General features: G+C 36.9%; 1 protein-coding gene across 1 annotated transcript; it reads right to left on the reverse strand.

The window, feature by feature from the left end:
- Positions 1–5,291: 5,291 nt before the first annotated feature.
- On the reverse strand, positions 5,292–19,058 carry C1H18orf63 (chromosome 1 C18orf63 homolog). The gene is made up of 13 exons (XM_058804459.1): positions 18,925–19,058; positions 18,191–18,269; positions 16,730–16,786; positions 15,321–15,432; positions 14,714–14,755; positions 13,704–13,780; positions 12,165–12,274; positions 11,436–11,532; positions 11,253–11,338; positions 10,503–10,686; positions 7,993–9,069; positions 6,889–7,005; positions 5,292–5,348 (listed from the first exon to the last, which is right to left on the reverse strand). The coding sequence occupies exons 1-13, from the start codon at positions 19,056–19,058 to the stop codon at positions 5,292–5,294; spliced, it is 2,229 nt and encodes a 742-aa protein (XP_058660442.1).
- Between the last annotated feature and the right edge of the window lie 456 nt (positions 19,059–19,514).

Consider the following 19,514-nt stretch of genomic DNA (forward strand, 5'->3'; position numbering starts at 1 on the left):
CAGCTGACCTCTTCACCAGCTTCTCACACCTGGGAATTGTTTTAACCTTTTATATTTTCACCTGTTCCTATGTACATTTATATATTTTGGGACCTGTGGAGTAGTCTGTTTCTTTAATCTTGAGAAACCAAGCCGGCAGACATCACATGTGGAAGCTCCAGGATGTTGAGGGCTCCTGTGCTTTGACAGGTTCTGGCACCTGCCAGAAGTGAGGGTGTTCTGCTCAGTCAGTGAGAACTGATTAAAAGCAGAAACTGAGGTGGGCTCTTACACATAAACAGCGAAGAGCAAGGCAGCAGCAAGGTCCCTTCAGCATCACCAAATCCTCCCAAGGCACTCCCAGCACGAATCCCTCCTTCCCACGAGTGGCATTTCCATCACCACCACTCCTGCACCCTGTGTGGTGCCACTTGCTATCAACACCTTCCCATGCACTTACAAAGAGTGGGTGGGTGGAGTAACAGGGTTCTTCCCCACAGTTTAGACCAGGGAGTAGCTGGCAATTTAGCACAGAGGAGTAACTCAACAGTTTATTTAAATGGAACACATTGGAGCTGAGGTAAATAAATTTTTCTGTATTTTCAGTTTTATAACAGATAACTCAAAATGATGTCAATATTTGAAAATGCAAAAATAGTGCAAAATTACTTCTGTGATAATAGAAGACAAACGTTGGCAACAAGCAGCATTTTAGAAGCAACAATAGGAAGCAGATCAGGCAAAGCCCCAGTTTATATAGCATGGCAGAAATGCAACTAATCTACAGGCTTTTCCCTGTAAGACAGGAGAAAGATCAGTTACATATAGTCAAACCTATGAAAGGTAACTAAACCACAGCATTTGAAAAGTAGCCTTGTATACCGGCTTCCAGACAAAAGGTGAATATACTTTGATTTCTTGCTGAGCACATTTTACTAACTTCTTTTATTATTTGTCTTGGCTTCAGTTTTGGGTTTTTTTTTTGTACTATGTATGAGAGAATGACATGTTGCTGAAAAGCTCACTTCCTTTTAAACACTGGCACCATGAAATTAGAGCTATGTCGACAGTCACCATTCAAGTTAGAAACAAAACAAAACATATATTTTCACAGTAGTAGGACAAAATCCAGCTTGGAAAAATGAAGTGAAGAGAAATACAACTATTGCAACATAAACCTAAAAAAAAAAAGTTTCATAAAGGGCATAAAGTTCCATTGTATCAAGCCCTTTAGAAAAAAAGATTTGCAAATGCATGTCCAAAACGAGAGTTAAATTACAGTTCTGTGAGATTTGAGTTTAGAAACTAGTGTGACATTTGATACTTATTTTCCAGGTAACTTAAAAATATTCATTTCACAGCAGTGATTATGAGGCAACAATCTCATATATGTGTATATAAGGCTGAAGTAGGTCACTGAAGTCACATAACAGCAATAAATTTCTTTCTCAAAGAGCAACTACAGGTTCTCTATGGACTCCTGAAGAATGGGGTTGTCAATTAAACTTAAAAACATCATTTACAGAGCAGTTCCATATCTGAAAAATCATCAAGAAATACAACAAAAAATAATGAAGCTTGAGTCAAATCCAGCCTTTAAATTATTCCTGTAGGAATAAAATTGTTTATTTTTCAATCATTTGACTTGACAAGGAAAACTTATTTGGGAATGTTTTACTGATGAATCAAACTGGCCCAGACACTGTAACAAAGAATTAAATATTTTATCTTAAAAAACCCAACTAGAAACAACAATATAATTTGGAAGAATGATTAACTGTGTAAGCAATAGCAGGACATACAAAATGGGATTAAAAAGCTAAACAATTTAGTCAAATTTTCAAATGCATTAGGGGCTTATTAACCTGAACTGTCTGAAAAGTTGATGATACACGGATTCACTTGACTGTATTTAACCCTCAAATCTTCTTCCAGAAACAGCTACCAATGACAAACAGCAAAATACAAAGTTCAGAGATCCTCAAGTATGTTACTGACCTCTTGTGAACCTGAATGGAGGAAAACATAGAAAAAGTTTACATCACAGAAGAAAACAAAAGACAAATGAGAACCCTACGGCCAATATGAAGGAAGAAAATATTGCTGTAATCCCACATCTGTGTTTGCATTCTGTTTACACAGTTTGGGTTCAAGGCATTCAAATTAAATGTCTGCATTTTTATACAGAACAAGAAAGAATTCTCTCCATCATAAATATGTGGTATTACGCTCTTATATGTACAAAGGATATTTATCCTTTCTCTTAGATCTTGGCTTTTTAACTTTAAAGCCCTCAAAATATCACAGTCAGTTGTGGTGTTGGGAGAAGGAACTTCTGTTACAGAAGTCTATTTACACCTTCTCAACCTTTGGCTGAGGTCAGGCAGGTAACCACATTCTTAGCTCTACAAGAAAGTCAGAGATGGAATCTTAAGATACCATTCTTTAGCATTTCTAAATGGCCAACCACGCAACAAATTAAGTACTAACTCGAATCAATCCCATAGAAATGGAAAATGGACAGGATAACAGAAAAAAATATTACAATAGCAACTTTTTTTTGGATACTGAGGTACCAACAATGAGGTATCTACTGATATACACAGTCCAAAGGTTATTTCTGCTACTAGATTTGATTAGGATATTTCCCCCATCATAAAAGAAATTGCTTTCTCATTGAAAGCTTGAACATTTTCAGAATCTTTTTTTAAATGAAAACAAGTATTTTCCAGCACAGGAAAGATATTATTTTAGCCTACTATTTCACATGAAGAAAACATTTGAAAGATGGCTTTGTGGAAATTTCTGTAGAATAGCCTTCAGATTACAAGATAAATTCCTAAACATTGGCTTGAGGGATGCACCTTTTAGAAGAAACAGTACAATAGATCTCAGCCCAAAGCTGCTGAAAACTTTTTATATAATTCCAGTGGTGTGGACCTCCTACCTTACTATTATATTCACACAACATCCTAACAATAATAGCAGCAAATACTTTCAGGTGAAATCCTGTTATTGTTATTGTCTGTGATGAATTTGTATCTTCCTGCTTGCTAAATGAAATCTGGCAACTGAAACCAAAGGTCAGTAGTATCTCACTCACTGCAACACAGGAGCAGAACAACAGAGAGAGTTTTGCAGATCAGTGGAAAAAAGTTTGGAAGTCTCAAAGTTGACATTTTTAATATGTCTGTTTTTCCACCAACAATTGCAATGCTGCTAATGTTTCTTTAAAAACATCTTTCTGTAGCAGTAGGTGCTGTGCTTTGGAAGCTCTGCTCTTCTGATTTGTCTTAAAAAACAAATTTCCCTTTCACAGTTGTTTGTGACCTTGAAAATGATAGGGTGACTTTTATTAATAAAGAACTAAGCATGGAGACTGTTAGTATTGGAATCAAATGTTCAGCTCCTTAAAATGTTAAATACTTCTCTCGCATTGCTTTACTAACACACTCTAACAAAAACATAGAAAAAAATCTAGGGTTATGCTGTGATTTCCTGGACAAGTCAAGAGGCTGTGCAACTTGGCACATGAGTGATAAAAACTAACCCTTTTTGCAAAATAATTATAAAAAATGGGGGGTTTTTTGGTTATGAATTATAGAACAAAGTCCTGCCTGCTGACTACATCACTGAATTCCAGTGTAAGGACTTCTCACACATAAATCTTGCTACACAGTAAATTGGAAAACTCACAAGTAATTCCCAAGTGTTCAAATGAAAACATGCACTCTGAATGCATGTGTAGTAATACATAATGTAGGAATTTAGAGCCCAGCTTTTCAGAATCAAAACTGTAGGCAAGAGTCCAACAGCAGAAGTTGTTTTAGCTCTAGTTTTCTTTTTAAATCATCAACACCAATGAAGACCCCTTACCAGTGGGATTCTTGGAAATCATATTTTAAACACTGTATGGAAAACACTGTTTTCTCTCAAGGCTTTAAGCATTATCTACCATGATCAACTTGATGCTGTGGCATTTAACTCAGAAATAAGAAAAAAAATCAGAGTATCAGAGTAAAAAAAAGTAAAGTTCTGACCATTCACAAAAGATACACTACTTTTACTCATCAATCCTCAGTGAAAGCCACAGACTTTGGACCTGTGGCTATGAGTGGTGCTGATCACTAGAACAGATCACCTCTGAAGAAGGACCAAGCCTGAACTGCCTGGCTTGAAGCAGGAGAGATTAAATGCTAAACCCAGGGATGGACTATGCTGAATACTAAAGTGTGAAGGCCAGAGATGAAAAGCTTCCACCCATACCAGAGACTTTCTTTAGGAAAAGCAGACAACTGATATAATTGTTCACTGGAGGAAATATATCCCAATAAGGAAAGGAAGGACATCAAGTGTATCTCTGAGACAAAATGCACATTTGGCCACCTGTAATCATTTCCATTGAAGCTAAAAGCCAGGTTAAAAGATGTACAGTTTACATTTTGTAAGTTTATTGCTTTGTCTTTCTATTTGCTTTGTATAATATACATTTTTTGTGCTGCTCTGTCTGTATGATCATCTTGCTTCCATCAGTATTTCAATCTGAATAAATATACTTCCATTTATCTCTGAAACAGCAAACTGTATTGTCTGTTCTTTCCTGTACCTTTTACTCCTGATAACTTGTGATAGGCATTCAGTCCTTAAACCTGGTGAGCTCCTTATATATATCCTAATGCTGTATTCTTGATATTGAAAGGATCGTTCAAAGGACAAACTTGTTTTATCCTGCAAGACTATTACTGACAACCACCCACAATGTGGGTTGAAATATCTTGTCACAAAACTAAATTTATTCCGTTTTTACGACAGACAATTTTGTCCTGTGATTAGATCTCAGCAAGATCTAATCTCTAACACAAGAGCATTTAGCCACATTTCTTGTAGTGATATCAAATAATATATATAGCTCCACTTGAATGGTTTTTGGTTTTAACTTCAGCTCAGATTCAAGGGAAGCTTTGAAGCACAAAAATCAGGCTTATTTTAGACAGAGAGAAAAATGAGCCACTCAAAATACAAATTTATGTCGATCTCTAAGTTCTAGTAAGTACAAAATGCCCTTTTTTTTAACATTGCTTGTTTCACAAAAAAGTACAATTGCTTTCTTTGCAATTTAGTTGCCTCAGTTACCTCATCAGTTTGCTCTAGAAGCCATTTCTATACTAAAGTGATTCTTTTCTAGACAACTGATATCATCACGATCCAAAAGTACAGGAACTATTACAGACATGATATTATTTTAATAAAAGAAAATATTTTAAATTTCTAATAAACGTACCCAGAGTTTTCTTTCAATGCTCCAGAACACCTTAAGTAGAAGTTTTACTTCTTTTGGCTCTCTTTAACTTTGAATAACCTTCTTCTTTCTGCTTATAAAAACAAGAAAAACAGAAAAGGGCAAAAGCCAATAAAGCAAATGAAGCAGCAAAACTAAGCTAAAAGTTCAACTAAAAAAACTGTTTCTGAGTGAAATGCTTAGTTGAGTAAGAAGTAATTATTAAAAGTTTCTGTTTTCCAGTATAAATAACTTGAAGTATGTTTATAAGTACAATGGCTAAATAATTAGGACCACAGCTACTTTGAAAATAGCCTTTACATGCTGATAACCATGACTTTCAAAACCAGCTATCATTTCTGATGATCAGTAATGACAAAGGCTGATTCTTCAGAGATGTGTTTACCAGCGTCCCAAATTAGCACCATCATATTCTAATCTGGGGACAGGAGGAATCTGCCTAATGAGCATCAGAGAGTCCATCCCGATGCCAATTAACAGATAAGTCTCTTTCCTATTCCTGACATACCAATGAAACTTCCTGACAGTTGTGCATCCACCTCTCTTGAGTCCAGCAGTGGCAGCACTGCGGCGCCAGTGAGCACTTGCTGTGTTCCTGACACTTCCCAAAAGCAGCTTGCAGGGCTCAGCCAGGTACCTGTGCTACTCTCAGCCTGCCTGGAGAGTGAGGAGTGCATGGGGCACTTGTGACTCCTGACTAGGACAGGGCAATGCCCCTTCCCCATTCCAACAGTGCTGCCAGAGCAGTTACAAGCTTCCCATACTCACAAACCCTAGTGTGTCTGAGCCATTCCCAGCAGCAGGCAAAGGACTCTATTTCATATTGTGATGAAAGTCTCCCCTCAATACCCAGACCCCTGGGGTTGTTATTTCTATAAACAGCTTTTTTAAGTTGCTGGTCTTTTTCTCTTTGTGAGAGTGACTCTACTGCTGTAGCACTGCAGTGCTGGCCCTGTAAGCACTGCCTTGGTTGTGGCCCTGTGGAAGGGCCTTTCCCAGCTGCACTTGGATGGGGCCAGCACAGAGCAGCTGGGCTGGCGCTTCCCACACAGACTCCTCTTTTCCCTGCAGCAGCTCCAGCTCTGGGGTGTGAGTGTGTTCCTGCAGCAGGCCCCTAGGGTTGCTGCACTGGCCTTTTCTGATCTGCACAGACTGTGTTCCTTTAATTACAGTTAAAACATCCAGAATTGCCTTGTACTTGGCTTTAAAAGCATAACAAAACAAAAAGTCGTTTCTACAGAACGTTGCTAAATTCAAGTCCTTAAGATGAAAATCTCACAAAGCCACTGAGAATGCCCAGAGTTATATTGGGCAGGATAGGACTTTTCTGTAGAATCAGAAAATCTGCTTCAGAAACAGTAACATCATTAAACATTTCAGCAGCATCTTTTGCTGGAGACAAACATTTGAAATGAACTCTTCAAGTGACAGCATCATACCCCGGATACCTTTATCTGGGTTAAGGTTAATTTCATCCAGACAGGTCAGTAAGATTTCTTAGCCTGCCCATTTTAATTGGAACATACTAAAAATGTTTAAATATTTTTTTGTGTCTTTATTCACATCCTTCTGGACAGGATTAAGGAGTGTATGTGTGTGTGTGGGTTTACCTGTCTTCTTCTGGCACAACTTTTCTTTACAGATCCTTCCATGTTGCTCTCCTTGACTGGCAAAGTTGGTTTTGAGGTCAGGGTTTCACACATCAGATACTTGTTCCCTGTAATCACCTAAAAGCACAGAAGTTTATACCTTCATTAGAAAAACACCCAACAACATTTTGAACAAGATCTCTAACTTGTAAAATTACCTGCTTTTTCAAAAGGTGCCCTCATCACACAGAGCTAACCCACCAAATTACATTGTATAGATGAAAAACGTGATAAGCCCAAGACATTTCATCCATGCACCCAATATATGGAATATCATCCTTATAAAAATTGCACTGAAATCAGCTCAACAATTTATTTAATTAAAATGCAGGGAGAAGTACAGAAAAATTAGGTAGTAAAGTACTTCTAGATGTCACCTAATAATAACTTTTACCCAAAATAAAGCTAACTTCAAAGACAGATCATCTTGGTTTGGGTCCCATTCAGTCAAGTTCTGAGAATATGGAAGACTAACAAACCCAAAAATCTCCCTCTGCAACTTGTTCTGGTAGCTGACAAGCTGTGCTCACACTGAGGATTTTTTCCTCATGTCCAGTGGGATTTTTTTCCTGTTGCAACTTGTGCTTTTCATGAAACTAATTAAACTTGTATTTACAAAACTTCCATGTTTGTCTAACAGCACAATGCCTTACACACAACTGCTGTCAGCACTACACAATTGATGAGGTTTGAGATTCCTTCCATGAGAAAGGAATTATTCCATTAATATGGCTTTATGTGGAGAGAGACTGAACATCAAAAAAATGTCACCATGTTAACCTCACACAGACCTGGATAAGCTGTCTAAAACAAAGGAAAACTAATTACACCATCATAAAAGTCTCAAATTAAAGAAGTGTTTATTCCACAAAAAACCAGTAAATCATCTTCCCTTTCAGAAAAACAAAAGCAGCAGTGGCTGAAAACATGAAGTTCTATGGTAGAATTTTAGAAAACTGTATTGAGAATGATGGTAGAACATGATGGAAGTCATGCTCTTTATTGCTTAACGTTGTTTTTGAATTTGTGAGAAGCAGTGAGAATGAGCCCTGCTCTTTACTCTACCTGCTCAAAGTTAGGTTTGGAAGGGTGACTGGTTGTCTCAGCAGCACAGTCCTTAGAGTGGCATGCTGCTTTGTTTTCTTCACTTTTGGCCACGCACACTGTATCTTTGAAGACAGATTCATGAATATTTAACCCAGCTCCTTTATTTGATCTCTTTGTTTGTTGCAGTGACAAACTGGAATTTGTCATTTCACTGTCTAATTTACAAATCTGCAAATGCACTTCCGTTGACTGGTGTTGTTTCTCAAGAAATTGAGTAGGATTTTGACTTGTAAACTTTTTCCCCTTTCTTGCACTGGAAGTAGAAGATTCATGTGTATTCAGACATGGACTGGTGTTTGATTTCTGAAGCACTGGCCCAGCATTCTTAAGAAAGAATGGAGAATTTGTCTTTTTGTGATCGACTTCACTTGGACTCCCACGTGAAGCTGAGCTTTCAGAAAAATCAGAGTCAGCCATTTGTCCACTAGACTGGGTTTTCCATAGGAATAAGGGTGCACCATGTTTTGTGTGTGTCTTCATGTTCTTTACCTGAAGCACGTTGCTGTCTGTAGGAGTTTTGACTGGCATATTTTGAATGTGTTTGAAAACCTGAGTTATACTGGATTTGTGCACAGACAGCATAGAAGATGAAACACCTACACTTTTCATTGGTGAATGCCTTCCAGCACTTTCCTTTTTCTTCCTATCTGTTTGATTTGTGATCCTTCCATTCATTTGCATCAACTTTCCTTTGAAAATTGGTATAATTTTGCTGACTTTTGGGAGAGTGGATTCAAAGGCTGAGTTTACAGGTGTTCCTAAAGATTTTGCAGCAGGTAACTCTAGTACGCCTGGTATTTGCTTATTGCTCGTTGATTTATCTGTGGCTCCAATGCTAACCTCTCCTGGACTCTCACTGCTACTCGGAAAACTGTGCGCTCCTGGCTCTTTGACCAAACGCTCCATCCAGTGGCTCTTTTCCGTACTGCACCGTGAAGGAATTCCAGGCAAAGTAGGTTTTCTTGGAGGAGCCTCCGTTAGAGATACTACACAAACCATCTCACCGTCCAATTTCGTATGCTTAGGTTTTATTTCCTGCAACACATCAAGAGCTGCTAAATTGAATAACCTGGATTTAACGATCTGATAGTGCCACCTAATGCATCCACTATATGGCATTAACCTAATACACATCACAATATATAAGAATACAATTTTGTGGTTTGGATTAGAATGACTATATTTTAAAACAATACCTAGTTGTCACTATAAATTAAGGGGTTTTTTTTATCCTCCCCGAGTTCTTTGTTTACAATCTATGCTAGAATATCATATTTCTCAGAAAGAGAGACTTAAATTACAATAATTATCTTGATTTAGTGCTTTCCAGCTGGATAATGTCTACCCCTTTTGAGGGTTCTGCAGAGGATTTGACTGACAGGGCTCCTCATCTCTTAAGACTTCTAAGAGCATCTGTATTCTGAGCAAAAGACAGTTTGGATGTCTGTGAAAACTGCAGATGACACAGAGGACCCATTCTAGCTTTGATCACTGGAGAGACATAAACAGAAACTGCTTTCTGGAAGAGGATTATAGTATTTTAGAACCTCTGCAACTTCTGTCACTATTATTTGTTCAGAATTAATTAATTCATTTCTTCTTTAACACACTACTACCAAAGAAATTTGAGCCTTAGCCTTCATCACAACCTCAAATAATATAGGAGTTTTGATTACTTGCCTCCTTTATATCACCAGACATAGAGTAAACCTTACAGCTTCAGTGTTTAAAAATGCTTATGTCCACACAGTCTCTTTTTATTTTTAAATAAATTGTAATATTACTACTACTGCTAGTAATAATAATAATAGAACCATGAATCATGGTTTGGGTTGGAAGGGATCTGACAGATCATCTAATTCCAGCCCCACTGCCATGGGCATAGACAACTTTGACCAGACTAGGTTGCTCAAGGCTCCATCCAGCCTGGCCTCAAACACTTCCAGAGATGGAGAATCCACATCTTTGGGCAACCTGTTCCAGTGCCTCACCTTGCTCACTGCAAAAATTTCTTCCTAATATCTAATCTAAATCTACCCACTGTCAGTTTAAAGCCATTCCTCCTTGTCCTGTCATTACATGCTCTTGTAACAGCAACAATTGTAATGCTGTTACTGTTATTATTTTTGTTATTACTGTCTTTTTTTATTATGGTAGAGATTTGAGACAGTTCTGGATATGTAAAAAAAAAATCTACAGAATTGCAATTAACACCAAGTCCATTTTCTAATGTATTTGTATTACACATTGTAATGTATAATATTGTAAGGTATTATAATGTTAGTAACAACTTTACAATGGCAAATGCTCTAGCTTTTGCTTTTACTTACATGGTAATTAAAAGTTTTACAGGACTGATAGTTTGTTGTGAAAAGCATAGTTATATGCTCTGTGCTCTGACTATGATCAAGATCACTTCATACAATGAAAAATATGTGCCATTAATACATTTAGAAAGAAAGCCTTACATGCACTGAAGCCTTGGAGAGTTCCTTTGTAGCATAAAGTGCTTTACTTGTCATCTTTACTGGAAATCCACACAGCTGTGAAAAATTGCTCTTCATGTCAGAAAGAAAAGAGTTCATTACACCTTCTGCATCTGTTCTGGGGAAGTACTGCACTGGCTGACTTCGGATGCAACTTAAAGGGTACCTGAATAAGTGTTCAGGGATACATAACAAGTTTCTTTACATTTCTATAATTATTAATCATCTTTGTTGAGAAGAAAACATGAGTTTGCCGAAATGTTCTTTAAAATGGTGAGAAAAGCACTTAATTCCTTAAGGGCCTGAAGTTTATAAAGTTACAGGACTCTAGCACAATTCTACCACACTAACCTATAACGGCAAAGATTACTCAATATAACTAACCCTTAGTCTAGTGTTTCCTGGCAAGAAAAATCTCTTTAAAAGCAATCTTTGTTGGCCACATTTTTACACAATTTAATTTTCTTTTACACACTTTCTTTTACATCACATTTAAAGTAGCATTACCACATTGGAAGCCGTGAAGCAAATTGTTCTATTTGACTTCCTATTATTCAATACTGGGACAGGGACTTGACTAAACATTTTGTTTCAATTTCTCTATTAAAACACCTCTCTACTGACTACTGTGAAATTATGAAAGAAGGAAGCGTGGCACACTCAAAAATGAAAAGCAGAGCTTTGCTAGAAGTGTAGGAGAGGAAATGTGACAAATATATTCTGAAAGGATACGTGAAGAACCTTTCCCCTATTGGTTTGAAGTAAACACTCAAGTATGTTTTTGTCTCTTCAAGATCCTCAGGAAGAATATATCCATACTTAGATAAAACAAATAAAAACAGGTATTACAAGGACATACTCAATAGGCAAACAAAAAAGGGTGGAGAAAATGAAAGCACTGTGTGTGATTCTTACCAGACTCTTCCAGTGCATCTGAAAATCCTTATATGAACGGAAAGGAGATTCTGGAGGAATTATGTGGCTGATGTTTATGATCTGACCCATTTTCATGCTGTGCACAGGTAAAGATGGGATGCTTAGAAAGGGTGTCATAAAATACAGTTTAAAATATACTGGCCTTTTTAGGGAAAAAAAAAAACCTTATTTTTGGCATTCAAAGTGTTTAGAGATTATGTTTATATTTTGAGGACTAATACCTTTAGCTCAAAAGTTTATGACATAACAATAGCAATATTTCCTGAAGTATGGTAAAGAATAAAGTGACAAGTTCAAGTGACATTTCTCTTCAACACTCACTAGCAGTGAATGCAGAACAAAAGCAAATATCGCCATTGCTTCTCTTTTAATCTTAGGTAAAAATAGAGGTATTTCATGGCAAAGATGGAAATACTTTTTCTTTAAATTTACTTTCTGCTAAAATTGTATTTCAAAAAATGATGCTCTTGCTTACCATAAAAACAGTCCAAAGATTAGTAAAACTAAAATAGTATATAACTGTGTAATTTATTTGTTGATTAATTTTTCTTATTTTCCATAACAATGAGATAATAAAAACAACAAATTCCTGACTTTAAAACAGACTGTAAAACAGAAGTGCTCTTATCACTTGCACCAAATTCACAATTTGTAGGGCAAACATTCTGAGAAATGTTTATTTCTGCTGAAATGTGAACAGATTCCTACCTTGGCAAAACATAGCACCAGTTACTTAATATGGAATGTTGCTGAATAACTGTGTTTTCATTGCTGTCAAACAGCTTTATGGTGTTTGCTGAAATATCAAAATCTCCCAGCTTAAAACAGAAAAGAAAATTTATTTGCAAATAATTCTACAGCAGTACAAATTTAAAAATTTCAAAAATAATTGTGTATCACAATACACTGAAGCTTGATATATTATTATTCTTTCATCAGCTCTCACAGATTGATTATTTCAGAAGATATTCCCATCATCAAATTGCACACTATCTTTTGTTAGAGCCTACACTTCCACAAGCCATATAAGCACAAGGTTTAAAGTTTATTGAAATGAGTGAGATTAAAACTTTATTCAAAATGGTTTAATAAGAGTATAGAAGGAATTTCTCAAACTGAGAGCTGTCTCACTTCAGTGTATGTTTTTAAAAAGTTCAAATCAGATACCTATGCTTGACATTCTAGTAACTGTGTGTGTCACTTTGCCTAAACATGTGCAAGTGTCCAAGGAACAGAATTAATGGGACATGTAGTTTCATCCTCTGAGAAGTCAAAAAAAACCACACTTGTTCACAATGTCAGAATTTGACTGCCATGGAACAATCAAAACCAGAGATTTCAGAAACATTTTATCTTTCTATTATCTATGAGGGTTTGCATTTATTCACTGAGAAGAAAATCTGTCCATTTCTGTTTTAGAAAAGTATTGAAAGGATCAAACTGGTAATAAAGAAATATAATGATCTTTTCCATCATTGGTCTATATAATTGAGGAACTGGTTTCTTATAGATAGCTTTAATATTTATGCTGTCCCAAGCCAGTCTCATAAGAAACACTATTCTTCTATTTCAACAAAAAAAGAGCTTGAATCAGAAACTTTTATTTTAGAAGAAACTAGCAAGCCTGACAAATATGCTCTACATGTATGGATAGATCACCACAGGTGAGTATGGATACACTCATCACAGGTGGCATGGCTGTCAAAAAGGATAACAAGTTTTCAACCACAACCATGATTTCTTAAACAATGTATAAATTGAACTTACAAGCAGCATAGTCCTGGCTGCTCCAATATTTTGGAAGCTGCATAGAAATTAAGTAGATTCCATAATAAGCATATAAAGGGACCTTGAACATGGTGCTGACAACTCACCTGTAGTTGCTCTATTGTTACTCAAAACTGTCTGTGTACTACAGTGTGACTGAAATCTCTCTAGAAAACACTGCTAGAAGGAAATCTAGAATCACAAAGACACTTCACTGCTATATTTTGTTTGCTTTTTTGAAAACCCTCTCAGCCTCAAATCTCAGTTTCACAACTCTCGCTAGAATGCATCAACACAGATACAATATGGATGTTATGCTTTTGTAACCTGTGCAGATAATCAATGAATATAATTAATGTCTCAATGCAATCAGAAATAAGCACTTCTACCCCCATCATGCTAACTGGAAGTCACCTACCAGAAAAGAAGATTAAGATTAATAAAACAAACACAGTCATAGAAAATATAACTGGCTTATACCTCGGGGGGTGGCAGCCGAATTGAGCAAGGCTCCACGCTGATGCAAAGCTGTCTCTCTGACACATTAAGGTCTATAACTAAATTTAAAAAAAGAAAGCACAATGCCCTGTTTTGAATTACAGCTCATCTCTTAGGCAGAAAGCTAACCCAAATATTTATTTAAGGTAATTGTTACTCATTGAAAATCAAAAGGCTAGACTTTCTCAGCACAGAAATTAAATGAGGTACATTTTAACTGTGAAAAATAAAAATAATAATGAATTAGTGTCATACAGTAACTCAGAAACTCAAGTCTGGCTGTGCAACTGTGTGCTTGATCCTCATAACCTTGACAAAAAAACACCCATTTACAAAGCAAATGTAGTTCATATAACCATTTGCTGCACTGAGTCATTCAGCACAGTATTTTCCATCCAGGAGCTGTCAATAGCAAAGATTGAGCAAGGCAAGCATTTATGGACACACCTCCAGAAGTTTCACTCAGCTCTGAGTTCTTCAACACATATCTCTGCTACAAACTTAGGCTCCAATATTGCCAAATGAAATCTTTAACTTTTATACTGGAATAAAAGTTAATTTAATTTTTGCAATAGCTAACCAGCATACTTTGTGACTTCATTTTTGTGAGCAGCAAACAGTACATACTGGACAGTCACCATTCCCCATTTTCCTATCTATTATTATGGAACTTTCATACCACTTGCAAGACTCATAATTTAAGGCAAGTGCATTTAACTGCAATAATTATAACTTTGAAATGACAAATGTCAGTCTATGGCTGTAGATTAATAGTATGAAAATTATCTTTGTGAGTGATTTTTCAAAGGTTCAGTTGAGCTGACAGCTATTACAGACAGAACATTACCTGCCACCAAGTGTGTTTTGACAGAAGTTATTTCAGAATGAAAACCAAAAACCCTGTGCTGGTAATACCAAGATTGTGGCAGCATGAAAGTGCTTAACTTTAGCTTGCTCTCTCAACTTCACTATTAACAGAATATTGTACTTACCAACAGCATTTTGCCTTCCTGAATGAGACAAAAAGTCTTTCCCTTAATAAACAGAATAGACAGACATTATTTTCTAAACCATATGTCTAAAGTCTTTATGTGAAAAAAAAGAAAAGGAGAAATCACACAGCTTTATTTGTGTCTATCACAAATGCTGAAAGTGTGTTCCTTTTAAGGAGATAAAATCCCCTATATCAATTAACTTTTCACTGATTCATTAGCATCTATAAGAAAGAGAGATAGGTAAAGCTATATTAGTGGGCAGCAATCTGTACACCACTTTTTCCTCCTAACTCTGCTTCCAATAATATTTGGTTTCATGTGGTATGCTGCATTCAGTTGACATAATTATTTGATCCATCACAAAGATAAGGAAGAAAATGAAAAGGTGAATGGAATGTCCATTCAGAACATTAACTTTTGTCATTGAACTTGGATAACAAAACAACAAAAATGCAAATAAAGAAAACAAAGTAATAGGATAAAGGAATGAAACAATTTATTACAATGAATGAAATAATTATGGAATTTAAATGATGGAAAATAAATACTACAATAAAGAACTGGAAACTAAATGCTTGATCCCTGACCGAAGTGAGTCAAATACCTTGCACCAAGAGGTGACCAGCCTTGTTCCATCTGGGTGCAAGCCTGGCTGTAAGTGTGTAGGAGAGACAGGTTTGGAGAAGGGCTGGAGTAACTGTTTGTGGTGCTTCCAGCTAACAACAACATTGACAAAAAGAAACATACATTTTTAATAATTTAACAGATTTTTTAAAGGCCTCAGTCAAAACTTTAGCAAACATACTGCTGCTTCATCTTGGAGCCAAATCCTAGTAAGTGCCACACATGTTTATCTTTCATCTACTTTGCTTCAAGTGGAAGGTAGCACAGTATTTGATGTAGGCATTTGGATTTCATTAACGTGAGATGCACAACAGTTCCTAGAATGCTTTCACAGGGCAGATAATAGACCTGGGGAAAAGATTAACTGAACCCTCTGGAGTACTTTACTAGATATGCAACTCCCTCCAGGCAATAGGCACAACATCCAAAGCTGACATTTCCTCTGCTGTCAGAGTCACCACCAGGACATTTTCTGGCAATCACAGCAGATAAATGCAGCTTTGCTTACCCAACAGCTCTGCTTCCCTGCCTGTCCTGAAGAGCTTTCTCTTGACCATCAGCATTAGACAAGAAACTAACTACAGCAGGCTAAAAGGAGTTAAGTAATACACCTCCAGAGGGATGTTTCTAAAGAATCCTGCAAGGAACTGCTTGGTGTTGGGAAACCTAACAATGACAGATCACCCACACATATCGACATGAAGCAGTTCTGTAAGGTAAGCATATTTGAACAGCCTATGTCTTACTAATCTGCATATGCATTTGCACTTCTTGGAACAAATGAAGATACACCCAGCTGGCTGCACAAATGAATTATGAGAGCTACTGGCTTTGGTTACAATCAGTCTTCTGACTCACCAATTTTAGTGCATCCACACGTACATTCATAAACCCCATAGATGTTGCATACTAGAAGATTGTAAATCACATGCACAATGGCCTAAAAATATATCATCTGTTAAGCTCAGGGGTTCTATTTCTTCTCTATGCTTTTGTTTTGTTTCCCTGAGACTGTCCTGTGCACACTGGGTACACCCAAAGGTGAATGGGGAGACAGTTCAGCTGCTTGAACATTCCCACTGAATGAAGGGCAGGACACCAGCAGGAGCTGCAGGTCTGTGGCCCAAACGTTGTCTTGAGGTCAGTCCCCAATGCCTCTGAGCAGGAGCAGGATGCCACTGCAGCAGAGAAATCTGGAGGTATTGCTCACAAACTTCTAAAGGCTATTGAGTCTGACAAAACATATTTACCATGCCCCCATTCACAGGACACACTTTGTCTATGGGGCAGACCTTAGTAACTCCCTTTAGTAGGGGAGGTTATCTCTGCCAACAGCAATTGCAGACAAGTGTAACACTCTAGAGAACTGTCTCATATTTCAGCACTTACAGTAGCTCCGTGTCTCTCTACATAGGCTTGACATATTCCTGACTCGTAAAATGGTATCTAAAAGTAACAATAAAAAAATATATCAAGGCTTTGGTAGTAAGCATAAATTAAATTCTGATACAACAGTGACTTTGCCTTTGAAAACCATGCAAGGGAATAGTTAAGCAGACACTTTATCCTGTGTTTTAAAGGAGAAAACTAAAATAAACTCAGGCGTTTGTCATAATGTAATCCCATTTCTAGCTAAAGATACAGTCATAAGCAAGACAAGTGAGCCAAAGACTGCCCAAAACAAAGCTGCAGAACTCTGCACCTGCTTCTCCCCGTGTGAACTGGGTACCAGTTCACCAACTGAGTCCATTTCAACCCACAGATTAGTTCACCATCTGAAAAGGTCACTTCATCAAAAAAATAAAGGACTTAAGCTGTCCTACACCACTAATGAACAAAGAGAGAAGCCTGTTTTAAATGAAATATTTTTACTTATCCTTGATCCTCAAACAAAACACTTATAGAAACATGTATGTGTGACAAATACAATCGACCCCTAGCCATACTTTGGTGCAGACTGACCAAGAAGCAACAAGGCTCACATCCTTGGGGTGAACTTGCCAGCTGGAAAGTCCCTGGCTCATCTACAAGGGAGTGAAGGCGTCTTGAAAAATATTTCAAAAGGTGTTGCCGAAACCCGAAAGTACAAGATAACCAAAGTACAGAAAGAGCTGTCAGCACTAAATCAAACACACGTCTTGCCTATACCATTGATTAGGAGCCCATTACTTCACCCTTTAAATATTAAAATCAGGATAGGCTCAATCTGAGCACTCCCTGAACACCAGACTGTACGACAGCTGGCCTGCATGGCAGGTTTGAGCAGGGACTCCTCTCAAGTTTAGAGATTCCATACTGGAAATTAAGAGAATCTTCCTTACAAAAGGTCAAGAGACCCCTTACCTGTGATCTGCAGTAAGTGACTGAAAGCATGCTGAATTCATGCCATGAAGAATTAATAATCCATGCAGCTACTCAGATACTATAAACACTGCAGGGATAATTCCATTAGGCAGGAAGTGCTGACCAAGTCTGAGACAAAGATTGGGTACAGCCACACAAAGGCTCCAAGAAGGAATTCCAAAAAGGGATCCCTCTGAACCTCATGTCTCCACACGAGGGCCCTCTTTAGCCTTTGCACCTCCGGTCTCTGAGTCGTTCTAACTCAGATTTCCTTTTCATGGCTCCACCATGTGTAATTATTAAGATAAACCTTGGCATCAAACTTCCTGAACCTTGTCAGAACACTGTTAAAACTTTGCTAAATTCCACCAGACCCATCAAACTCTGTCAAATTATTATTTTACCTCAATAAAACATAGTGCTTCTTCTCTCTTTTGAGTGAGGTGCACTCTGCTCCTCTGCAGAGCAGGCTGTAACTACAGATATTATTTACACAGTGATACTGACCGCCATCACCACCGAAATTTGATTCAGGGTCCCCATAACAGGTGCAGAAAGGATCTCTTGATACAGGAATAATAATTGTCTATGAAAAAAGATGAGAAAGAAATTTAAAATGTTATTTCCTCAGCTTAAATTTATTTTCCTTGCCTTTTGCAAACACAATACATTCCACTTTTAATCAGTTTCCATTGGTTCAGCAGAATAAATTGGATTAGTCCAAGTTACTTGCTCTAGATGACCCACAGTGGTCTAAGACAAAGATTACAGGGCTTTGGTACACAAATGGAGCTCTCCAAAAATGTTCCTTTTGACAGAATTTTTCATTTCTCCCCTTTCTTTTAAAGGGAATAACATAATGCTTGGTGAATGCTAAGGAGTCTACATCTGCTTTCCAAATAGTCTTTTCACTTAGACTTAACTACATGAAGCATCCCAGCTTTGCAAGTAAACACAGATTAATTTTATCAATTTATTAATTTGAAGTATATTAATCTGCATATTTTTTAGTTTTAGCCTGTGAAATTTAAAACATAATAGAAATTTTGTTTTTGTTCCCCAAGAGAAAGCAAGTCACCTGCCCAAGAAAAAAAAAAAGGCGATTTTAAACAATTTTGTACTGTTTGCCACTGATAAGAATTTTGCTGATTTTATTACAGTTAATTCTAATATGGCTAATAAAATATTTGAATAACAACCACTAGCAGCTTCTGGAAATAATAGTCCTCCAAACTCTTTACCTGCAAGTCTTTATCTGTGTACTCCTTGTCTCAGTTTCTGGTATCTGAGAACTCAGTGTTACTGTAGCAGCACAGAGTTTTTGCAGTTCAGGCAGACTGACAAAGAACAGAAGCTGGTGTCTGGTGCTATTCATGGTATGTTGTTGATTGCCCCCAAGCAGCAGCTGGGTCTTAAAAAAAAATTTTTTTTTTGTAAGGCAGGTGTTTGTTTACACAACTTTATATGTTATTAGGTAAATGAATAATCAATTCTCTTTTGATTAAGAATATAGAGAAAATATAACATAATCTGGTCAGCTAAAACAGTTTAATATCCTTTTTGTATATATAATGCATTATACTTGAAAATATAATTATTTGCAAGAGCCAAAATATTCAGAGTAAAGACAAGTACAAAAGAATACAGAGTACATGTATGATCCTTTCCATATTAACTGAGCACATGCAATGGAACTCTGTCATTTTTGGAACTTCCTGAAAACCACTGACAAGAACCCAAAGAACCAGAATTTCAGACTAAGAATATGATTCTTTGATGCAGTACTAACAAATTACATGTGAATGGGAATAACATGAATTCGTATTACCCA

The sequence above is a fragment of the Ammospiza caudacuta genome, chromosome 1 (assembly GCF_027887145.1).
Source record: "Ammospiza caudacuta isolate bAmmCau1 chromosome 1, bAmmCau1.pri, whole genome shotgun sequence".
In the NCBI taxonomy this organism is placed as follows: domain Eukaryota; kingdom Metazoa; phylum Chordata; class Aves; order Passeriformes; family Passerellidae; genus Ammospiza; species Ammospiza caudacuta.

What these genes read in the sequence shown, in the direction of transcription:
- C1H18orf63 (XM_058804459.1), bottom strand. Translation starts at nt 19,058, where the DNA reads ATGAATAGCACCAGACACCAGCTTCTGTTCTTTGTCAGTCTGCCTGAA. An exon ending in AGATGCACTGGAAGAGTCTG is followed by an intron (nt 11,339 to 11,435) that starts GTAAGAATCACA and finishes GTTTTATCTAAG; the next exon opens with TATGGATATATTCTTCCTGA. An exon ending in ATAGGGGAAAGGTTCTTCAC is followed by an intron (nt 10,687 to 11,252) that starts GTATCCTTTCAG and finishes ACACTTATTCAG; the next exon opens with GTACCCTTTAAGTTGCATCC.